The 22,061-nt window shown below is 39.9% G+C and overlaps 1 protein-coding gene across 9 annotated transcripts in view; it reads right to left on the bottom strand.

Moving 5' to 3' along the window:
• MAPKAP1 (MAPK associated protein 1) overlaps positions 1–22,061 on the bottom strand; it is a 161,693-nt gene that overhangs the window by 1,129 nt on the left and 138,503 nt on the right. For all 9 annotated transcript variants that reach the window (XM_073314624.1, XM_073314617.1, XM_073314618.1 and 6 more), the window contains 2 exons: positions 16,847–16,984; positions 2,999–3,096 (listed from right to left, as the gene is read on the bottom strand). In XM_073314624.1, coding sequence (XP_073170725.1) covers positions 2,999–3,096; positions 16,847–16,984 — 236 coding nt within the window. The remainder of the gene's footprint in view (positions 1–2,998; positions 3,097–16,846; positions 16,985–22,061) is intronic.

Consider the following 22,061-nt stretch of genomic DNA (forward strand, 5'->3'; position numbering starts at 1 on the left):
AAGCCTACTATTCACTAAATTTATTATCTCCAGTGCTTTCTGATAATCACATAGATAATTTTAATGGAAGGTTAATGCAAGAATCAAAAGATAAAAATGCCCTTTGGTCTGCCATTAGCTGGTTAATACGCTGTGGCTTAAAACTTGCACAATTTTATGCACTGTAGAGTGTTTCACTTTCATTGCATATTACAGCTTAAGGCATAAAAATATAGCGAGTTTTCATGGTCAATAAAGCCTCAGTCTTTGTCACTTGATCATGTAAAGAATCTAATTTGAAACGTCTGATTTCTCTGCATCTTCTAATGCTTGCAGAATGAGAAAGAAATAAAGGCTTAACTTGAAAACTTATTTATGAAACAGAAAAATGCTCTATATAAATAAGTTACAACATAGGTACAGAAAGGTAATATATTATTGTGTTCAATAAGAGCTGTATCCTGAATTTTCATTTTACCCATATCAAGTCTGTCCTTTTAGTCTTCCAATAATATATTAATACTCCTGGATATATCAAGACTTCTGGAGTGGAATCGTTTAATTTAAGACAAGTAGTGATAAAAGTTCCAATGTAAAAGTTCAAAATTTTAGTGCAAAAATAGTTAAACCCATATTTTCGGGTAATGCTTTATCACGTCAGTTATTTTAGCACTTCCATAACCTTTACACAGAAAATACTATTAAGCATAGGGAATAGCATATAAAAGTTATCACTTAAGATTTTAAATTGCTACAAAAATAATAGACTGCAGAAAATTAAGTTTAATCTTCCAACAGTATTATGATGGTTTGTTTCGGAAAGTAAATCAACCTGAGCATATAACAACAAGTCATTATAAAAGCAAACCGTTATGATAAAATATTATTAAAACATAAAATAGTAGGGTGGAAAAATTTGTTCTCTTTGTATTGAGACATGCATTTGGGAAAACATTTGTTAAATGAGCAACGAGAGAAGTTTGTCCTGCCAGAATTACAATTCTCTGCTTGATCCCCTGTTGAAGTCATAAACCTGGAATCAATCTGTGACCATGAAAATTATTTTGATGTCAAATCCAGGTTTATAATTCTACTAGAGTCCTCATGAAATCTTTGAATAATATTAACACTGGCTATTAAGAAAAGCCTGAAGTGCAGTGGAAGTTTTGTTTAAATATTCCCCATCTCTACTTAGAGGAAGTTCCTTTTGTTAACTACACTGAGAAACTGCAGGAAGCTATTTGAAAGTAACTATTAAATAACTTCACTGTTTCCAGTAATGCTAGAGTTCCCCCCTTTCCTCATCTGATGTACGTATACACCAGGCAGTTCAGAGAGCGCCATCATCAAGCACTCTTCCAGCTTTGTATTAAACTAAGCCACTACTGCTGTGAAGTTGATTCCTATTGCTCAGTTATTTAATTGCAGGTATAACTCGAAGTTTTTCTCTGTTGGACAAACTGCTCGCTGTGTGGGCTCAGGCACCTCACCTATAAAATGGAGATAATAATAAACTATTTAGCAACCTCGCCGCAGGGCAGGGAAGCTAAACTCCATGTTCATAAAATGCTTGTAGATTCTTGTATCAGAGAGGTAGCCGTGTTAGTCTGTATCCACAAAAACAACGAGGAGTTTGGTGGCACCTTAAAGACTAACAGATTTATTTGGGCATAAGCATTCGTGGGTAAAAACCCCACTTCTTTAGTCCTAATCAACTCTGTTTATGTGCTTGAAGTGAGAGCTTACTGACAAATCCTGTAATCATAGAATCATAGAATATCAGGGTTGGAAGGGACCTCAGGAGGATATCTAGTCCAACCCCCTGCTCAAAAGCAGGACCCATCCCCAATTAAATCTTCATGCATGGACTAGGCTCCCATTCACCCATCCACTCAGAGGGCACTTTTCCTCAGAACACAAACGGTGGCCCTAGCAACAATCATAGGGACTGAGCTGCAGTCCTGCTGCATCTGGTTTGTGCTGTTCTGGGTGCAGAGCCACCAGAAAGCCGGTGGAGGCAGTGCCCTGTGAATTCTCTCTGCACAGGGGGATCCTCCCATGACCTAAAGCCACTGTACTAGTTCCTACTCTACCCCTATTCCCACAGCTCCCAGCATTCAGAGAGGAAAAGGAGTCTGACCAGGATATCTCCATGCCCCAGGACCCTCAGCACCCATAACTGTCTCTTGGCCAGCCAGGCAGGCTTTAGAGCTTATATTCCCCCACACTGGCTGGCCCCAGTGTGGGGGAATATAAGGTCACTTAAAACCATCTTTGCCTCCCCCCACCGGACTTGCATTGAGCAGACCTTGGCCAGACAGGAATATCTGCCCCAAAAGAAGGGACTATTGCAAGGGCCTGGTAGTATTTTTTTAAAAATTAGTCATTGGGCACAAGGCCACATCCCGCATGGCTTGGATTTAAAACTGGCTAACATGGGAAACAAAGTTCTCGTGGGGAATTACTGAAGACTGGTTATACTGCTACCAGCACTAATATATTTTCGAATGATTCTGAGGAGGATATGGGAAGTAAATAGTTAAAGTTTAGCAGTCATACTGTATGTCCTGGTTAGTAAAATCCATAGATGACAGAGAAACTCCAGAAGGATTTAAAACACAGGGTACATGCATCTGGACTGGCCGGTTTCTTAAGGGTTAATTTGTATCTTAAATATTTAAATATACACCACAAATCTAAAGGTAAACTACCTAACAAAGTAAAAATTTGGTAGGTTCCAATTCCACAGAGAATTGACATCTTCCAGACTATGAGCTACATCAGTGCTTATAGCAAAATATATTGTATACACTCCTAGCCTGCTGTCGGGTTGTCTGAAAAATGGATTCAATATACAAAGTCCAGAAAATTCAGTGGTAACCAAATAAAAGCCCCTCAGCATGGCTTATGCTTTGCATTATCCACATGCACTGCGAACCTTCTGAATATTTTCAGTTTTCATGTCTAACGAACGATAAAACACCTAGAATTCTGGATTATATTAAATTTTAATACCCACCTTCAGGACAATTTCATTGATGGTAGCAGCATCTGATTCAAAGTAGAGGTGTTTGTAGTCATGATTGCTTAGATATGTAAGTTTAAATATTGCATGACCTGGAAAGATAAAAAATACAGTGTTCACAATACTTCGCTAAAGTTTTAGCAAAGCTCGTGTGCTCGACAGAAGAAAACCACAGATGGTGATCTTAGCATACCATCCGCACAGCAGAAGGAAGTAATGAAATGCTGACAGGCTTCTCATGTCATTTCAATTTAAGGCAAGTGGTGGCTTACAGGAGCAGCTGAACTCTTTTCAATAAAGTTCATTTTCCCACTGTAGGAAATGCAAAAATCTATCAAATGGATAGTTAGGTCCCATTCAGCCCTAGACTATATTTCAGTTAAATTACCACATTAGAACTACTTTATGAAACTACCCACTGTATAATCATCACATGTAGAAGATAAGTGTTATATTTAAGATAAAAGGCCAATTAACCCCAGAATTATCACTGTAAAAATAAAAAAAAGTACTGTAATTTTAAAGAAAAAAATTCTGTAGCAATGATATTGCAAAACAGATCTTCCCAGTTAGAAACACTAGCTCTTTATTCTAGGATAGTTGAAATCAAAATTTAGTCATACTTCTTACTAATGTACCATCTGACTGACAGGCCTAACCCCTGCTCAGCCAAAGAAAAGAGTTTTATAGATTAAATTGGCAACATTTTGGTGGCAGGTAGGCAAATCTCTGTGGCTGGCCTAGTGGAATGGCATGGAAGCTGGTGACCTTTAAATTAATGTGAACAGGGCAGATGTCCTAATGGCAGAACTCACAGGAGGGCAAAATGTCCTTTACCGTATGAACATGAATGGTTTCAAAATTAAAACTCAATGCATTTTGTATGTAAGCTTTTTCATCAGTTTTCATTTAATTTATTCAGTTCAAAGGTCAAAGTTACTAATCCATAAAGTAACAGCCACATTACTGTAAATTCACCTCTTTCCCGGAGGAAGCCTTATTTGCAATCTTATTTACGTTATCTAATTCTTCAGATCTTCAAAAATCAACTGATATATGCTAGGAAACCCTGGCCAACAAATTTGAGACCTCAGTATTTTATCATGGCATGTTAATTAAGCACCATTATGACGCACTAATCAGGAATATAAATTCTCTATTGAAAAATTGGCTAATAATTAAAAAAACTTTAAATCATTTGACAAATGAAGCTTTGGTGGTATTAGACACGCTGGAAGTCTCAGCTACAGGCTAATTGGTATGTTAATTCATTCATGGCTGGCTACTGCTAAGGACTGAATTCAGCATCTTTTAACATTCTCCGAGTGCAGCTACACACACACTATTCATGGAGACAGGATAGAACTTTGTAAATTATCAATGTTGATGGCTTTTTATGGTACAAGGTGATGTTACACACTGGAATTTGAAAATATGGCAGAAGCTACAGGCCAAGAATCCAAAGGGCTCTATTCACTGCTGGTAATGGGCTAGTCTTCTTCACAGTTCCTGAGAATGCACATACCAAAACTGGTCCTCCCTGGAACTGTCACTTCACGAGCCCACCTGGAATGTTTCATTCTAGGTTTGCTTCTCTCCTATCCCAATAGGATATTCTCCCAGGTAATGGGCTGTGATCATGTAGACAGGCTATTCTGGGGTGTTCAAAGCACCTTTGAACAGTTCTCAAATACAAACACAAATGATTGCTCAACCCCATTTTGTAGTGGGAGAGGAAGCTCGGTCAGTGGATAGGGTGATGGACTGGCAATCAGAGGACATGGGCTCTATTGCCAGATCTGCCACTGACCTGCTGTGTGACCAGGGGACTGTCTTGTACTCTAGTGGGGCTCCTATCTTGGTTGGGATCTCCAGGCACCAAATATTACTAATAACAATAAGTAGTTGCAATGTATCAAAACTTGTATTAATTCTTCCCCTGCTCACTTGGCCCATCACACAGTCCCAGGGTACAGACTGCTTAAAAGCTAAATCCTCCACGGTCCCATAGTCACAGATGGGTCTGAACACAGGGCAAGTGGGGCAGTTCTGCTGTGCAGAGAGCAGGGGACGGCCGCAGGAGGCCCTCCTGGGGGAAATTCAGGAGGCTGAGGATGGAGCAATGGTGTCGCCAGTGGATCAAGAGTATGGAACTCCCTGCAGAGCAGCCTGCATTCGGAACGATGGGACGGGAGTGGGGGTGAGCTTTACCCTGTCTCCAGCTCAAATGACCTGAACTCCTTCCACCCATGTAAGGGCTTTTCCTCCTGTTTTCCTCTCAAAACACATGTGAATATGCACAATGGGTTCAGATGCAAGTTGCAAACACAACATCTCTTCTTGCTCACGCACCCATCTCTTCAGTGAGAAGGAGCAGCATTAAATTGCTACTTCAACTCTGTATTGCAGAGGCACAAACTACATATTATATAAAGAATTAAAAAAATCACTAGGAATGTGTTTTTCTCAATCCCTGCAGTCCTACGGTATATTAACAAGAGTAGATGATAAGCAACAACACTATACAGCAGAATATTAATAAAAAAATTAGTGAGACAATAGGCTTGCTTGAAATATGGAAAACAGGCCAGCGTCACAGGGAAACCTTCCCCAGCACCCTCACCTCTTGTTTAAACCCGTGATTTATTCCTTTTTTTCAGCTGCAATATTTATACAGCTGACAGAAGCGGAACACAGAACTTTATTTCAAGCACTTACTTTTGGATTTTAAAGAGTCAGCCTTTTCAACGACAATTACAGAGCAATACATGTCAATAACACTTTTATTGTGCTGTGTAACAGGAGGCAGAGTTCAATCCATCACCACAGAGACGTCTGGCTGCCCCCAAGACCTCCTGGAGGAGCACAAGGAGGAGAGATCTAGCTTTTATGACCACCACCACCTTGTTTCTACTAGCAGCACTAAGTAATATTTTAAAAAGAGGCATGTTAGCTAAGATGGAAACAAGTAATTGGTTACCCTGAGAACAAAGAGTTTATGTTGTGGTGTGAAGGTCTCTTGAAAACACCATAAAACGAACTGAGCTTCTCCTGAAATAGAGAAAATTAATAAGAAAGCCCAGCACAAAATATGATGGGCTGCACAGAACACAAACCAGAACTACAAAGTGCAGATAGCAACCTAACCATACGACAGCTTGTTCCATGAGGCCTGTTCCCCGAGAGCAGCCGGCTGGAGCATTTGCAGGTGCAGCACATTTCGTTCATGCTCCATCAGTTAGGGCTGCAGCCCGATTTCCTGCTTCAGAAAGCGTTCGCCAATTGAGACATCGGTAATTTCAGAAAGAAGTGAAACAAAATGGACCCATGCCCCTAAAAGAAACCCCAGAAATTTGGGACTATATATGGTTAATAAAATGGCAACTCTAGTTATCTCCAAATTTTAGTATAAACACCCAATGGCTAGTTTGTGGAAAGTATTTGTATAATCAGCAATATAGGTAATGCCATGGGTTTATATTCTCTGATAGGTGATTTAGAGAACAATAGCCCCCCAAAACATTCCTTTAGAAAGTCACATTACAGTATGATGCTTATGTGCTTCCATGTCCACATTATACTGTTCACTATGTGAAATATTAGTTCATTGAAACAATCAACTGGCACTTTGTTTTGTTACTATTCTGGCCAGATGGAATTTATGAATTGTGAGGGATGGATTGATTTCCATTTCCAAGAGTACTTAAATATGTACTAAACCCCTCCTAATGTCACGCTGAGTAATTCAGAGATCAATACAAATTTCAGTATTTTTACATTTCTATATAAAGAACATCTGAAGACAGATGAGCTCTACGTACCCTGTAGAATTCAGATAGCATGGGCCTCCTATGAACAGCTTGGTTACAGTCAATTCTTTTAAATAAGCCTTGGCTGCCCTTCAATGAAATGAATATGTTCTACTCCAGCCCCTTGTCTCTAGCATTTCCCGTCCCTTCCCTTCTCCTGAGATCCCAGAGAAATGAATGAAATGTTAAACCCTAAAGAGCCATAGCGTTCACGTCTGGACATCCAAACCCCTCAGAACGGAGAGATGTTCAGAGCTTGGTTTGGCCCAACAGGAGTCAGCTGTGTTACCACCACATTTTCACTGTACCCCCTCACGTTTGATGAGGAAAATATACTAGACTCATATAAATGGCTATTTACATATGTTCTCTTTAAAGAACATTCTATTATGATCCTGTTCACATTCTAGAGCTGAGACATGCTGTCAAATTTCACTTCCTGGAATGACTGTGCAGTGCCATGAAATTCTGAAGAATTTCAGTTTTTACAGTAGTTGGGAAATTTTTCCTAGAATTTCTTGAAAATACAATTTGTGCTTGGAAAAACACATAAAAGCTTTGTAAAATACATCTTGCTTCCATTCACATAAGAGAAATAAGCTTTTCACTTTGACAGAAAAAGACATTAAGCCCTTTTCTGAGGAACAATTTTTCACCAGTTCTACTCTGAGCAGAAATGTTTTTTTCCCCAGAGCTCAGATGTTACCAACAACTGCCAATTTTACTCTTTTTAAAATTATGCACTATCTGAGCCGCATAAATTCTCCACCAGTTAGGTGAAAAATAACATAATATTCATGAATTTGAGGAAACAGAAACAAACCTAAGAAATTATGATAAATTTTCATTATACCTTGATGAGTGCTTGATGATGCATCCGATGAAGTGAGCTGTAGCTCACGAAAGCTTATGCTCAAATAAATTTGTTAGTCTCTAAGGTGCCACAAGTCGTCCTTTTCTTTTTGCGAATACAGACTAACATGGCTGCTACTCTGAAATTTGTCATTACAGGGACAGAAGGCAGGAATCAACAATTAAAAGTTATTAGTGAAATGAAATAGTCAAAGAAAAAATATTTATGACCTAATTTGACATTATCAAAGTTTTTCATTATTTCAAAAGTTACTAATATAACTGGACCAAACCCTGCATTCTCTTTTTCTCAAAACAAACTTAGAAGGGACCATAAAGTGTTAAATAAAAACAAGTAAACATGCCTGGAATTAAAGCAGAGAGAGACAGTATTTAAAACACTTCAAATGTAATAATGATATGACCTATCTTCCCCAGCAATCTTCATATTTAAGCTAATATCTTTGGAGCACAAACTGTGTTTCTGTTATATCCATGTATAATGCCTAGCACAACGGTGCCTTCATCCCTGACAGGGCCTCTACATGCCAATACTATAGTATTATAATAATAATCTGGACAGCTCTTCAGTTTATTTAACTGGATGTAGTCACCCACCCTGGAAAGGTGCATCTGTTAGAAGGAGAGTCATATTTCAGAAGCAATGACTACAACAGCGTGAAATCTTGGCCCCACTGGAGTCAATGGCAAAACTTCCACCGTTCACTGCAGTGGGCCAGTAGGTCACCCAACATGCCTGCTGTAAAGTACACCTCTTGACAAGGAGTTACATAAGTGAGGACAATGGAGTATAATATGATGCCCACTAATACAAAGTTTAAACAGGCAGCTGTACTTTTTCTGGTTTATTCAGTTCTTTTGGGGACTTGCGTATTCTGAGAACACTTTCTCCATAACTCAGGCCCTTTACATTCCATTACAGTCTGTTTAAGGAAACATTATTATAGTGGAAGCCACCTTTCCAGGATCAGTGAAAGCAGAGTTTCAATTAAACATATGCTGCATGTGACCATTTTAAAGTCACATTGTGTTAGCTATTTACACATGGGGAATTTTTTCAGTTTTTATCCTTTCAGAAATTACATCAAAGGCAGAAATCTAATAAAGGTTTTTGCATGAACTATGAAAAGTGAGGTGGAACCCAGGATTGCCCAAAACCTCTTCCCCAGCAACCTTGTTTTGGAAAGAGATGATAAATAAATCAAAATGCACTAAGCAGTGCTTCCACATGGCAATCGCCTCCTTCATTGCGTCTGCACCTCATCAATCACGCTATTGTCTGCTTGAAAGGCGAGCCTTGTAAATGTCATATCCACTCAAGCCCAAGGAGAAGCGAATCAAAATGCAGCAAGGAGTTTTAATTGGATAGTGTAATTAAACTAAAAAACCCCAGCAGACTAGCTTTGACAGGATAGATGAAGACCCCTTTTAATAGGGCTACGAAACATATTTGTTAAAAGGATGAGGCAATGCACGTCCTGATTGGGCTCCAGAGTACTTTTATGAGAAGGCTATTCAATAACGGATGTATTTAATGAGTTAAAGCTAAGCTCTGTTTTGTACTCAGGCAGGACTTTATCTTACCGTACACTAATAAATCACAGGGATGAATTTATTAATAAAGAGTTATCCTTAAATTAACAATCCACAGTTACAATATTATAACTACGGAACTATAACCAGAAATAGATCACACATCACAAACTGCTCACTGCAAACTGAGTCTCCATTCTTTGCTATAGTAAATAGCTGTCCATGACAGTCATTAATTCGTAGGCATGGACAAAAATCCTATTATTTGCCTTGCAACCAACCTGGTGGATGGATCTGGTGGATCAAGCTTTACACAATTAATGCCAACCCTACATGGGGTGACCTTCTGGCATTTCCAGTGGTACAATAAAAGCAGCATCAGCCTCTGACCTATAGTATGCCACATATGGAGCGCAGTTGGTCAGTACGTTAGGATAGCTCTGATTTTTATCCAGGTCCCCATCTAGCCTCCAATGATTTGAGCCCACAGTGTCCTGCAGATACAACTACAAAATCACATGTGCACTTATTCACACCTGCACTTGCACCCATTTAGATCTCTACCTAGCTATTTTATGGGTGCAAACAATTTTGTCCAGGTTGAATTACAATTGTTATTTCTTACAGTTATAGTCTTCTCAAGACTTATTTTTTGCAAACTTCCCGTCAGCTGAGCCTATTACCTTGCTCATTACATTGCTGAGCTATTACCTTGCACCATGTATTGTGGGTGCCGTGTTATCTCTGAAAGGACCATAGCTCTGGTAACCGGCAAATAAGCAATATTGTATTCACAGTAACATCATTCACAAAACAGCTCCAGTAATTACTCTCGCTCCACTGAAGGGATCCAGGGCCCAACGTGCTAGATATTAGATAAACTTGCTGACAAGGTGCTGGGTGCAGATCTGAGCACAGGATGTTCATGGCAAGAATGCATTGGCTAAAAGAAATCATTCAAACATTCCATTCCATTTAAACAAAAGTGAGAAACTGTTTAGAACTCTATGTGCTGTTACACTTGTTTAAACAAAACATTCTATATGCTTTGTATTAAGGTTTTTAGTTGGTCTTCTAATACAGTTCTTTCATAATCCAACAATAAAATCATTAATTTAATATTATGCAATGTGTATAATCTGGAGGAACATGATACCTAATTAAAACATCAAATACATTTAGCTTTAAATGAAAACTATATAAAAGCATTTCAGCCATCAATTTGGCTATCACTTACAGCCAGTATGAATTCTGCTGGAAAAGCTATTTTCGTGCAGATGTGGAATTCAATGGGAAAGACTGACTCGTGTAGCAACATCAATCAAAATGTCGGCTCTGTTGGCAGCTATCCACAGTAAGGCAGGTTCAAAGGTCACAGGATAAAGAAAAAGCCAAGCTCTGGTTCAGCTCTAATATCTTCTCGCTAGAAGTCTTGCAAAGGTACCTACCCCCTTCTGTATCAGGCTGCTTTCATTAATCTTCTTGCCATCTTCTTTAACTAGTCATGCAGAACCGCTCGATAGCAAGACATAGAATGGGGAGGCCGTATGTCTATTACCGGGTTAACATTCTGTTAAGCCCCAGTGCAACAATGGAATAGGAATTTAAAGAAAATCTTAAACTGCAGGGCGCAAAGCAGGCAATTAAATTACAACTTGAAATTACCGATATATTTGTGACCTACAGAACAGAATGCTTGTGTTTAACCTACCTGAGTATTAAGGCTACTTGATCTAACAACAGCGATCCTTTTAGTTTAATAAACAATAGGATGATAAAGAATAATTATTCAGTAGTTTGAATTTAATTAGCAAATAAAACAGATTTCTGCAGATCTTGGCAAGTACTTAGGAATGGAAAAAAGATTCATTCAATTTGGAGACCACAATTTTACCGGACTAATTTATCCTCAATTCTACCAAAAGGCCTTTCTTGGAACTACTAATCCCCTCAAAGCTTCGGTGCTTGATCAATGTTTTCTTTCTGTAGATGTTGTGGTAACCTGGTAACCCTAAACCTTACCAGGGACAGCAACTGCATGCATCGATCACAACCCACACATTGTCTGTAGTGCACTTTTTAAAAATAGGCAAGGGTCTGTGGCACTGAAGTTTTACCTGTGTTCAAATGATGTAAGACAATAACATAATCAGATTTCCTTTAAATTACACTATTGCAAGGAGATATAATTGAATTAAACCTATTATGTTGCTTCCTTAAGACTTTATATTATGTACACTTAATTGAGATACAGAGCTCTTTTCAGCTATAAAAATGACAGCTACTTTATTAAGGTTTAAATCTTATTTCTTAATGATAAGATGCTTCCTTTCAAGATTCAAAACCTGCAGAATCTTTTGTGATAATCAGACTGAACTTGATTTAAACAAGCACTTTATACAGTGTTTGCAGATTCTAATGGTACTGGGTTTAACTAGTAAGGCCATTGCCTCCTCTCCCTGTTTGAATTCAAGAGGCCTGACTTAATTCAGAAATAAGACACTAACCCTGGCCTAGTACAAGGGCACACAAAAATTCTCAGACATACCCAGCACTAACAGCAAACTAGATATTGAAGCTATTTCAAAACAATTATGCAAAACAAAAATGCAAAACAATGCATTTGCACATTGACTTTAGTTAGATGCAGCCCAAAGTTTTGTGAACTTGTGATAAAGTTTCAACTCCTTACCCCAACTCTCAAAATTCATCTGTAAATATTCAAAAACCTGATCTCTAAAGTTGCAAAGTTCCATGTCCTTTACCACTCACAGGGGTATGGCTATAAATCTTCACTGCATGAACTAACCTTACAGTTTTCAGAGTAGCAGCCGTGTTAGTCTGTATCCGCAAAAAGAACAGGAGAACTTGTGGCACCTTAGAGACTAACAAATTTATTAGAGCATAAGCTATTGTGGGCTACAGCTCACTTCATCAGATGCATAGAATGGAAACATAGTAAGAAGATATATATATACATACAGAGAAGGTGGAAGTTGCCATACAAACTGTAAGAGGCTAATTAATTAAGATGAGCTATTATCAGCAGGAGAAAAAAAACTTTTGTAGTGATAATCAAGATGGCCCATTTAGACAGTTGACAAGAAGGTGTGAGGATACTTAACATGAGGAAATAGTGAGACATTTGACAGGTTTCAGAGTAGCAGCCATGTTAGTCTGTATTCGCAAAAAGAAAAGGAGGACTTGTGGCACCTTAGAGACTAACAAATTTATTTGAGCATAAGCTTTCGTGAGCTACAGCTCACTGCATCCGATGAAGTGAGCTGTAGCTCACGAAAGCTTATGCTCAAATAAATTTGCTAGTCTCTAAGGTGCCACAAGTCCTCCTTTATTTGAGAGAGAGACACATTTGAGTTGAAAGGAAAGGAAGCTTTTCTCCCCCCCCCCACCTTTATACCCCATTGCTATTTAGACATCTTTTCAAAGAATTACTTCTGCAAACTCTAGGGTCTCCATACTCTGCAAGACACAGTAACAGTAGCCATGTTAGTTATCTCATAGAATCATAGAATATCAGAGTTGGAAGGGACCCCAGAAGGTCATCTAGTCCAACCCCCTGCTCGAAGCAGGACCAATTCCCAGTTAAATCATCCCAGCCAGGGCTTTGTCAAGCCTGACCTTAAAAACCTCTAAGGAAGGAGATTCTACCACCTCCCTAGGTAACGCATTCCAGTGTTTCACCACCCTCTTAGTGAAAAAGTTTTTCCTAATATCCAATCTAAACCTCCCCCACTGCAACTTGAGACCATTACTCCTCGTTCTGTCATCTGCTACCATTGAGAACAGTCTAGAGCCATCCTCTTTGGAACCCCCTTTCAGGTAGTTGAAAGCAGCTATCAAATCCCCCTCATTCTTCTCTTCTGCAGGCTAAACAATCCCAGCTCCCTCAGCCTCTCCTCATAACTCATGTGTTCCAGTCCCCTAATCATTTTTGTTGCCCTTCGCTGGACTCTCTCCAATTTATCCACATCCTTCTTGAAGTGTGGGGCCCAAAACTGGACACAGTACTCCAGATGAGGCCTCACCAATGTCGAATAGAGGGGAACGATCACGTCCCTCGATCTGCTCGCTATGCCCCTACTTATACATCCCAAAATGCCATTGGCCTTCTTGGCAACAAGGGCACACTGCTGACTCATATCCAGCTTCTCGTTCACTGTCACCCCTAGGTCCTTTTCCGCAGAACTGCTGCCTAGCCATTCGGTCCCTAGTCTGTAGCTGTGCATTGGGTTCTTCCGTCCTAAGTGCAGGACCCTGCACTTATCCTTATTGAACCTCATCAGATTTCTTTTGGCCCAATCCTCCAATTTGTCTAGGTCCTTCTGTATCCTATCCCTCCCCTCCAGCGTATCTACCACTCCTCCCAGTTTAGTATCATCCGCAAATTTGCTGAGAGTGCAATCCACACCATCCTCCAGATTATTTATGAAGATATTGAACAAAACCAGCCCCAGGACCGACCCTTGGGGCACTCCACTTGATACCAACTAGACATGGAGCCATTGATCACTACCCGTTGAGCCCGACAATCTAGCCAGCTTTCTATCCACCTTATAGTGCATTCATCCAGCCCATACTTCCTTAACTTGCTGACAAGAATACTGTGGGAGACCGTGTCAAAAGCTTTGCTAAAGTCAAGAAACAATACATCCACTGCTTTCCCTTCATCCACAGAACCAGTAATCTCATCATAAAAGGCGATTAGATTAGTCAGGCATGACCTTCCCTTGGTGAATCCATGCTGGCTGTTCCTGATCACTTTCCTCTCATGCAAGTGCTTCAGGATTGATTCTTTGAGGACCTGCTCCATGATTTTTCCAGGGACTGAGGTGAGGCTGACTGGCCTGTAGTTCCCAGGATCCTCCTTCTTCCCTTTTTTAAAGATTGGCACTACATTAGCCTTTTTCCAGTCATCCGGGACTTCCCCGGTTCACCACGAGTTTTCAAAGATAATGGCCAATGGCTCTGCAATCACAGCCGCCAATTCCTTCAGCACTCTCGGATGCAACTTGTCCGGCCCCATGGACTTGTGCACGTCCAGCTTTTCTAAATAGTCCCTAACCACCTCTGCACACATCTGCACACTTTTGGGAAATTTTTGCATACATCTTCAGTCACACTGATCACAATGACCAAACTACTCTGACAGTAGCACTCCACATTAACAAGAAAAACTGGCCATAGTTGGAAGTTTTTGAGAAACCTCTCTTTCTGTTCAGAGATATGACAGGTAAGTCTAGCAGTGCAGTGAACAACTTCATTATAATCCAACTGCTAATGTCTACAGAGAGCAGTCAGTTTAATAAAACATCCAATATGTTTTCACACAATATAACTGTAAGGCACTGTACAACCACTGCAATATGTTGCAGTGTGCTTCTGAAAGACTAGATGGAGCACGCTTGTGTTACAAGAGATAAAAACATGGAAACAAAATATATTGCAGAACTCAAAAACCTTATCTTTTCTCAGCCTCTCTTTCATTGTAATAATTCATTCTAGGAAGCCCCAAGAATAATTTTTGATGTAAACTCAGCTGCAAACATATATCACTCTGCTGATAAAAATCACAGACAAAACTTAGGAAATATAGTGAGTTTCATTCCTTTACTCTGCTAAAATAACTTTTGGTCTTTCAAAATTCAGTAGATACTGATCTGCCACGAAGAGTGCCCCAGAATGTATCATCCTGGGCTGTCACACCACAACTGTCTTGTATTGCTCTAAAATAATGCATTCTGGGACATCTTGACTGGACTGGTAGAGGTGCAGATTTCAGGAAGAAGAAAGAATTATTTTCACCCTTTAAAAGTAGATAAAATCTATTTTAATATGGAAACTGTAGGGATTATCATGTGAAAGAGAGAATCAAAATCTCCAATATTGCAAAGGTGTCTTTGCTATCTCCCATCCGCAGCCTTTCCTACCAATGCCCGCCACTCCAAGCCATCTTCTTGTTGGCTCCTTACTTCTCTGGAGGGAGTTGCAGTTTGTTGTAGTTGGGCACAAGCGTCCCTTCCAGCAGCAGCATGTGCTACCTCTGCAGCGCTGACAGTCCAATAGACTCTCCCCATTATTTCACTTGTAGACCAAGTGGAGATCTTTTGGATACTAAATGAGTTCAGGGGCATAATGACACCTGCTAGGCTAGTGTGGTACCCAGGCCATGACTTCTCTGACCAAAACCTAGACTTTCAGGACTGGATTTTTAGACACAGCCTGTGTTTGGGAATGTGCACAATTTTGAAACCTCAGTTTTTTGCCACTGAAATTGTGGGTGCAGACCTATAAGTGTATTTATGAAGCTGGGTTGACACCTGGCTGCAAGTCAAGCCCTCAAGGATTTTGGCAAGAATTGCACATTTTGTCACACCTGTTGCTGACCGGCCAATCTTGCTGCTAAAGCTCTGCTCTGGAGTACTCTGAAGATAAGGCTAGGGATTTTCAGACTGCCTGGCCACTAAGGAAGCTGTACCTCAGGATCACACTCACACTGAGTACAGTGAAAACTTGCTGGAGGGATGGGGGAGAAAGAGATTGGCTTGACCAGAGATACAGAAACAGGGGAGACGAATGAAGCGGCGATTCCAAGGATAATAGCATAATCTTTATGAAATCTGTGCACCCAAACTCTCATCCCTCCAAAGTAATGTGACAAACTCATTACCCTAGTAAGTGCACGTTACATTTTCTCTCTCACTGCTACGCTAAGGGTCTTTTACTACCATCAAACAAAGCACATATGTCATAACATCTATAATACATACAACAACTTTTGTCGTTTTGCATCATGATTTGGGGTCACTATGAACAACTATCTATATTTCGCTTGTGCACAAACAGCTTGTTGTCCTGTTAGTTCTTTAAATCATCGATAGTATAAATACCACCATGCAGCATTCAACCAAAGCAATCAACCAAAACATTCAGGCCTTAAACTCGTAACCTGTGTTTTGCTCAACCCAGACCTCACTTTGCTGTCTGGTGAAACACCTGGTTTCCTACTGCATGCTTTCTGATTACCAAAGAAACCACTTACTGCCCTAGTTCTTAAATATGGCCACTGTTTTGCTGAAACTGAATTCTCTGAGTCAGGTCATGATCTCAACTGTACTGACCCCAGGACTGCAGCTATTTTGGGATGTGCTGTGTACATTTGAGATGAAAATCTACCTCCAAGAACATGTGTTCTTTAAATTCATTCAAGCTGCTACCCACAGGGCTGCTACAATAAAAGTTCAAGTTCAAGTGCAATAACGTTGGGAAATGTATCACAGCCAAGGGGTTAAACCTTGGATCACAGGAAATAGCAATTTCCTGATGGAACACTATTGGTGGATACTGATGCCAAGACAAGAAATACTTAAATGGGGTCAGACCTTCAGTCTACAGTAAGTAGCACTGAAATGCCCTCGTTAAAATGATATCTGTACATAACACCCTCTACTATAATACAACCAAGTCCGATATAAAGAAATTTCATATAATGAATAAAACACACCTATGGAAAGAAAAGGACATGGTGGCAATATATTCTCTTGGCACCTAGCACATACAGCGAGAGAGAGGGAGAGAGCAGAGAACATAAATAAAAAGCACTACTCACTTGGGCTTTTTTCTTCCGCAAGGTCACAGGCGCAGAGGAGTTCAGAATCGATCGAAATGGGTTTCTGCTTAATCCAAAACTTAGTGCTGGCCTTCTGATTAGTAACAGGGTCTATCTCTACCTTGTCTCCAGAGATACCTGAGAATCAGAGGGAATAAAAAGCCACAACAGTGGATTGTGTAAGTGATTTCATATCAACCATTTCACACACGTTATAAATCGTATCAAAGTATATTGTCCTTTTGGGCTTTTCAAAAGAGCAGGAGTGTTTGAAGCCAAAAGCAAAGTAATTATCAAACTGTATACATAACCTGTATGTTGCCCTCCTAGCTTGCTAAAAAGAAGCACTATAGCAAAAAAAGTAGTGTCAGGAAACACATTTCACAAATATGAAAGCACAGCTGTCCTGAGAGCGGCTGCTAAAGGGATTACAAGATTCATAGAAACAGAGACCTCCTGTGTCAGTGTTTTTTTTAATCACCACTATTATATATATTTACTATCTCAAAAGACAACATCTATTGGTAGTATTGCATCAATACCTTGTTTGCTATCCAAACAGATTCTTCCAAAGGAGGGTGTCCAGTCCTGGAGATTGTGTACATTTTTACACTTCTCCTAGCAATTTAGAGCCAACCCTAATAAGGCAGCTTGGAAAGCAAGTAATGGATTCTGTAGCTCCTGGCACAGAATGTGCCTGTTTTTGGGCATAGGCTTCCCCAGATGACTGCTTACTACACTACTATGTGTCTAGGTGAACCTAGATACACACATGGAACAGAGAATCCTATAATAGACAAATCCTGAGAGTGACTGCAGAAAATGTTAACTATATTATCACTTCAAATTTTATTTCTGAACTTGTGAAAGACAGCCCTTTCCTTTGATCCGAGACACCAAAGGAGTAAGGAGAGTTAACACTGCGCTGGAATCTACCCTGGAATACACACTGTAATTTATGGCAGTCTTTATCACAGTATTACAAAGCAACAGCCTTGTCACGCTGCACTGAAGAGTACAGGAGCTCATTGGTTAGTTTACAATTACAAGTCTCTGTTGACATGACTGAACAAGCATCTCAGTATGCCTTTGCTAGGGAGGCCTGTGTGGAGCCTTAAAAGTAATTACATTTTTAGGTCATGAGTTATAGGTCAAGGTCACAATGAAATAGGGAAAATGGAGCAAGCGTATAAAAAGTATTTAAAATTATAACATGTTGCTGCTGCTTCTCTGGGAAACTAGCAGAGATAAACATTTCCCTTCTAAGGCCTTTGGGTCACTTACTTTGGAAATGCTATCCCAGGTTTGGCTAGAGTGTAAGGAAAACTTATTTAAACCGGAGATAAAAGAAAAAGATGATACTAGGTTAAAACTATCTAAAACCTCTACCTCTCCCTTCTCAAAAATGAAACCCCAATTGATACTTACAAATCTGTTTCAATTATAAAACCAAAATGCACAGATAGCAAAAGGCAGATGCACAGAGCATGCATGTTGCTACGGTCCTTTGCACACAATGTAAAATAACCTTCATTTTAACCCTGGTCATTACAATATGGTTTACAGAATGCCAAACAATTCTTACTTTTTGATTCAGCAAATGCATCAATTTGTCCTTACACATCCCTCACATCACAGATACCATATTTCAATTAGACAGTGCCAAGAATTTAATTGATGCTAGAAGTGTTAGACCTAGATAATTTGAGCAGACTGAAACTACATCAGGAGATCTACTTTTTTAGAAGATTTCACTCTAGAAACATTTTATAATCCAGTTTTATTTTTTATTTCAATGTAATCAATAATTGTCCAAAATCTGAACATTTTCTTCCTCTCAACGAAAATTATATTTGAAGTTGTTGATGAAAGTTTTTATTTTTATGCTCAAAAAAGTCAAGAAAAATTATACAAAATAAATGTACAAATCCTTTATGTAGAAATAACCCTTTTCTTCTTCCCTTCCTAAAGCAAACAAAATATCATTGCCACTGGAAACAGCTTTTAAAAATTTCATTCTCTGGTCCTGCAACTCCAGAATCCACACAGTCAGTCAATATTGTTAATGTACCTTGTTAATTTGATAGGATTTGTCAGGTAACTCCACTGGAAAATTATATAAAACTGTTCCAGATGAACAGATGATTGTGACATGAATTAAAGTGATAGAACAATAGTGGAATATAAACCAGAAATGACACCCAAAGTGGCTGTTGATTTATTGCCATAGTGAGTTTGGTTCTGGGCTTCCATGTATATTAGTGCTACAAATCTGGGTCCATTTAGCAGAGAGATGCTCATACATACATCACCAGCTCCTGCTCCAAGCCAAGGTCACTCCCCATTGCATCAATCTTTTCAACAGAGGCTACTTCACAACGCATGGATTTTGTAACCATCTCAGATGTAACAGACTTTCCTCCTCTTTCATCTTTCCTTTATCATGTAAAATACACTTTAACTTCTATTATTTTTATCTGCAAATTGTTGCTGTATACTTCATCTATTATTTCTGTATCTCGGCATCATTTGCTTTAGCCTGCACACATCCACAGGAGCACATTCTTTGTCAGTGCTATCTTTTTTGTGTTATTGTGCTCCAGTATGCATGTATTTGAACCCAAAATCCGTAGAGTATTAGCTAGTTCATAAAGCTTATGCAGTTTCTGCTTTACTGTCTGAATTAGTCACATTCACAATCAAGTGAAATGTATTATTCCTTTCCAATTTTTTTTAATGCAGCTATTTTATCAAAACAAATGGTACAGATACAACAACCCAGAACTACTGTTTTGTTCTTGCTGTTTTCTTTGCTAGGGTTTGGAATGGGCCATTTTAATAACATACTTTGCCAGCAATAATTTTTCAAATCAATATGCCTCCTTTAATTTTGATAACATAGTGCACAAATAAATACATCTTTTCCTTACCGCATGCTGGAAACGGAGTAGAAATGTTGACAATACGGTACATGTGCATTATAATGTAACGCAAGTTAATCATAAAACCCCAGACCCTGTGACCGCTGTGACTAAAGCCTTCAGCTCTAATAAAAAGTCAGCCACAGAGTGGTCATTGCTTCCCTCTATATTTATATAACTCCTTTTAGCATCAATAAGAATTACACGCAGGTGTATACACTCCCGGCCATTCCTCTCAGCTCTCTGGATACATCCAGAACCGGATTCTCTCACCAGCCTTATAAGAAAAGGAGTACTTGTGGCACCTTAGAGACTAACCAATTTATTTGAGCATGAGCTTTCGTGAGCTACAGCTCACTTCATCAGATGTTTACCGTGGAAACATCTGATGAAGTGAGCTGTAGCTCACGAAAGCTCATGCTCAAATAAATTGGTTAGTCTCTAAGGTGCCACAAGTACTCCTTTTCTTTTTGCGAATACAGACTAACACGGCTGTTCCTCTGAAACCAGCCTTATAAGGTGCAGCGTTTCTCAGAAAACCCAAGGACAGGATACACAGATACTTACAGAATGTAGCTTATAGCAGGGGCTCTCAACCTTTTTCTTTCTGAGGCCCCCCCACAACATGCTATAAAAACTCCACGGCCCCCCTGTGCCACAGCAGCTGTTTTTCTGTAGGTAAAAGCCAGGGCCGGCACTAGGGGTAGTAAGCAGGGCAAATGCTCATAGCCCCAAGCCACAGGGGGCCCCCCCACAAAGCTACATTGCTCAGGCTTTGGCTTCTGTCCCGGGTGGCAGGGCTCAGGGCCCTGGGCTTCAGCCCCATGCAGTGGGGGTTCGACTTTCTGCCCTGAGCTACCGCGAGTCTAATGCTGGCCCTGCTTGGTGGCCCCCCAAGGGACCCAGACCCCTAGTTGAGACCCACTGGCTTATAGTATCACCATTAGTAACCCTGCTTTACATAATCAAAACAGCTCCTTTAAAATGTTTATTTCCTTATTGGTGGCTTTGTACAGGCAGTTATAGTTAAAAAAAAAATTTTAAAAATGGACTTATTGACAAGCACATTATTACAAATATAAAGCTATGCAATTTTAGACAGGGGCATTACTCCATAGCCAAATTTCATAAACTCTTTGTAGCAGAGCATCTATTACATTATATACGAACGCATAGAACCTATTGTGACAGGGTGTATAGACCCCACACTGCCAAGGAAGGTGCCAGATAGGCCTTGTGTGCGTGGCTAGCCCTGCCCCTCTGACCCTGTCAATCAGATATGGTAGGGAGGCAGCCTTTAAAAGGGAGGAAACTGCAGGCAGCTGGAGGAAGAGATCACCCCGATCAGTAAAGTGCTGAAGTGACTCCTGAAGCCACAGAAGAGACTCCCACCCAGGACATCTCCGCCCCACTCCTACTTGGAGTGCAGTGATCCCCTAGGGTAGGCCTGACAGAGCAAACCTCATTCAACAGCCCAGCCAGAAAGACTCCTTGAAGACTGCTACACAGACAGCCCCGAAGTAAGATGGCACTGTTGTCCTTTTTCCCTTTGAGCTGGTTATGGGAAAAAAAACTATTTTTGAGTGCGCTGGACATTTAACTTTCCTTTTGATCCCCCATCAGAAGAGTCTTAAGGAAACCCCGAAGGGTAGGATCCCCCTTGTAAGAAATAAGTAACTGGGGCTGGTGTCTAAGTCACCCAGTGAACATAACTGGGCAAGGCCATGGTCTCCCACCATCTGGGAGAAAAACCTTCAGGGACACTTACACTATTATCTAAAACGAATCAACCAGCCAACAAAAGGGACATTTGCTATCTTTAGCAAATTTAACAGAACAAATGTAAAATTGTGCTAAGATTTTTTTCATTACTGTTGGGGCCCTGTTGCACATAAAAATATCCTTCCCCTTAGAAAGGTTCTACCAGTTTGAGAGAGATCTCCTGTACTTAAAATGGGAGTACTGATGGAATCGGTACGCCTACTCAATCTTGAAGGATGTTTTTATGTGTGGCCACTGTACAGTCCAGTGTTTCCTGACCAGCATGTATATTCCTGCAGTACACGGAGAGTAATCAATACAATCGATAAACGAAGTCATCTAATGACTTCAGGTTCACAGTACCCTCAGGAAACTGGTTTTTCCAGGAAAACTGTCACTTAACTACTGCTAATATGTAATATGACTGATAAATAAAAATGCTACAAAGAAAACTCATTGTAGCTGACCAGCCATAAGCTATTTGGCACTGAATGCCCTAAAATCCATAAATACAAACTACTATATGTATTGGC

Source organism: Lepidochelys kempii, chromosome 16 (assembly GCF_965140285.1).
Source record: "Lepidochelys kempii isolate rLepKem1 chromosome 16, rLepKem1.hap1, whole genome shotgun sequence".
Lineage (NCBI taxonomy): Eukaryota > Metazoa > Chordata > Testudines > Cheloniidae > Lepidochelys > Lepidochelys kempii.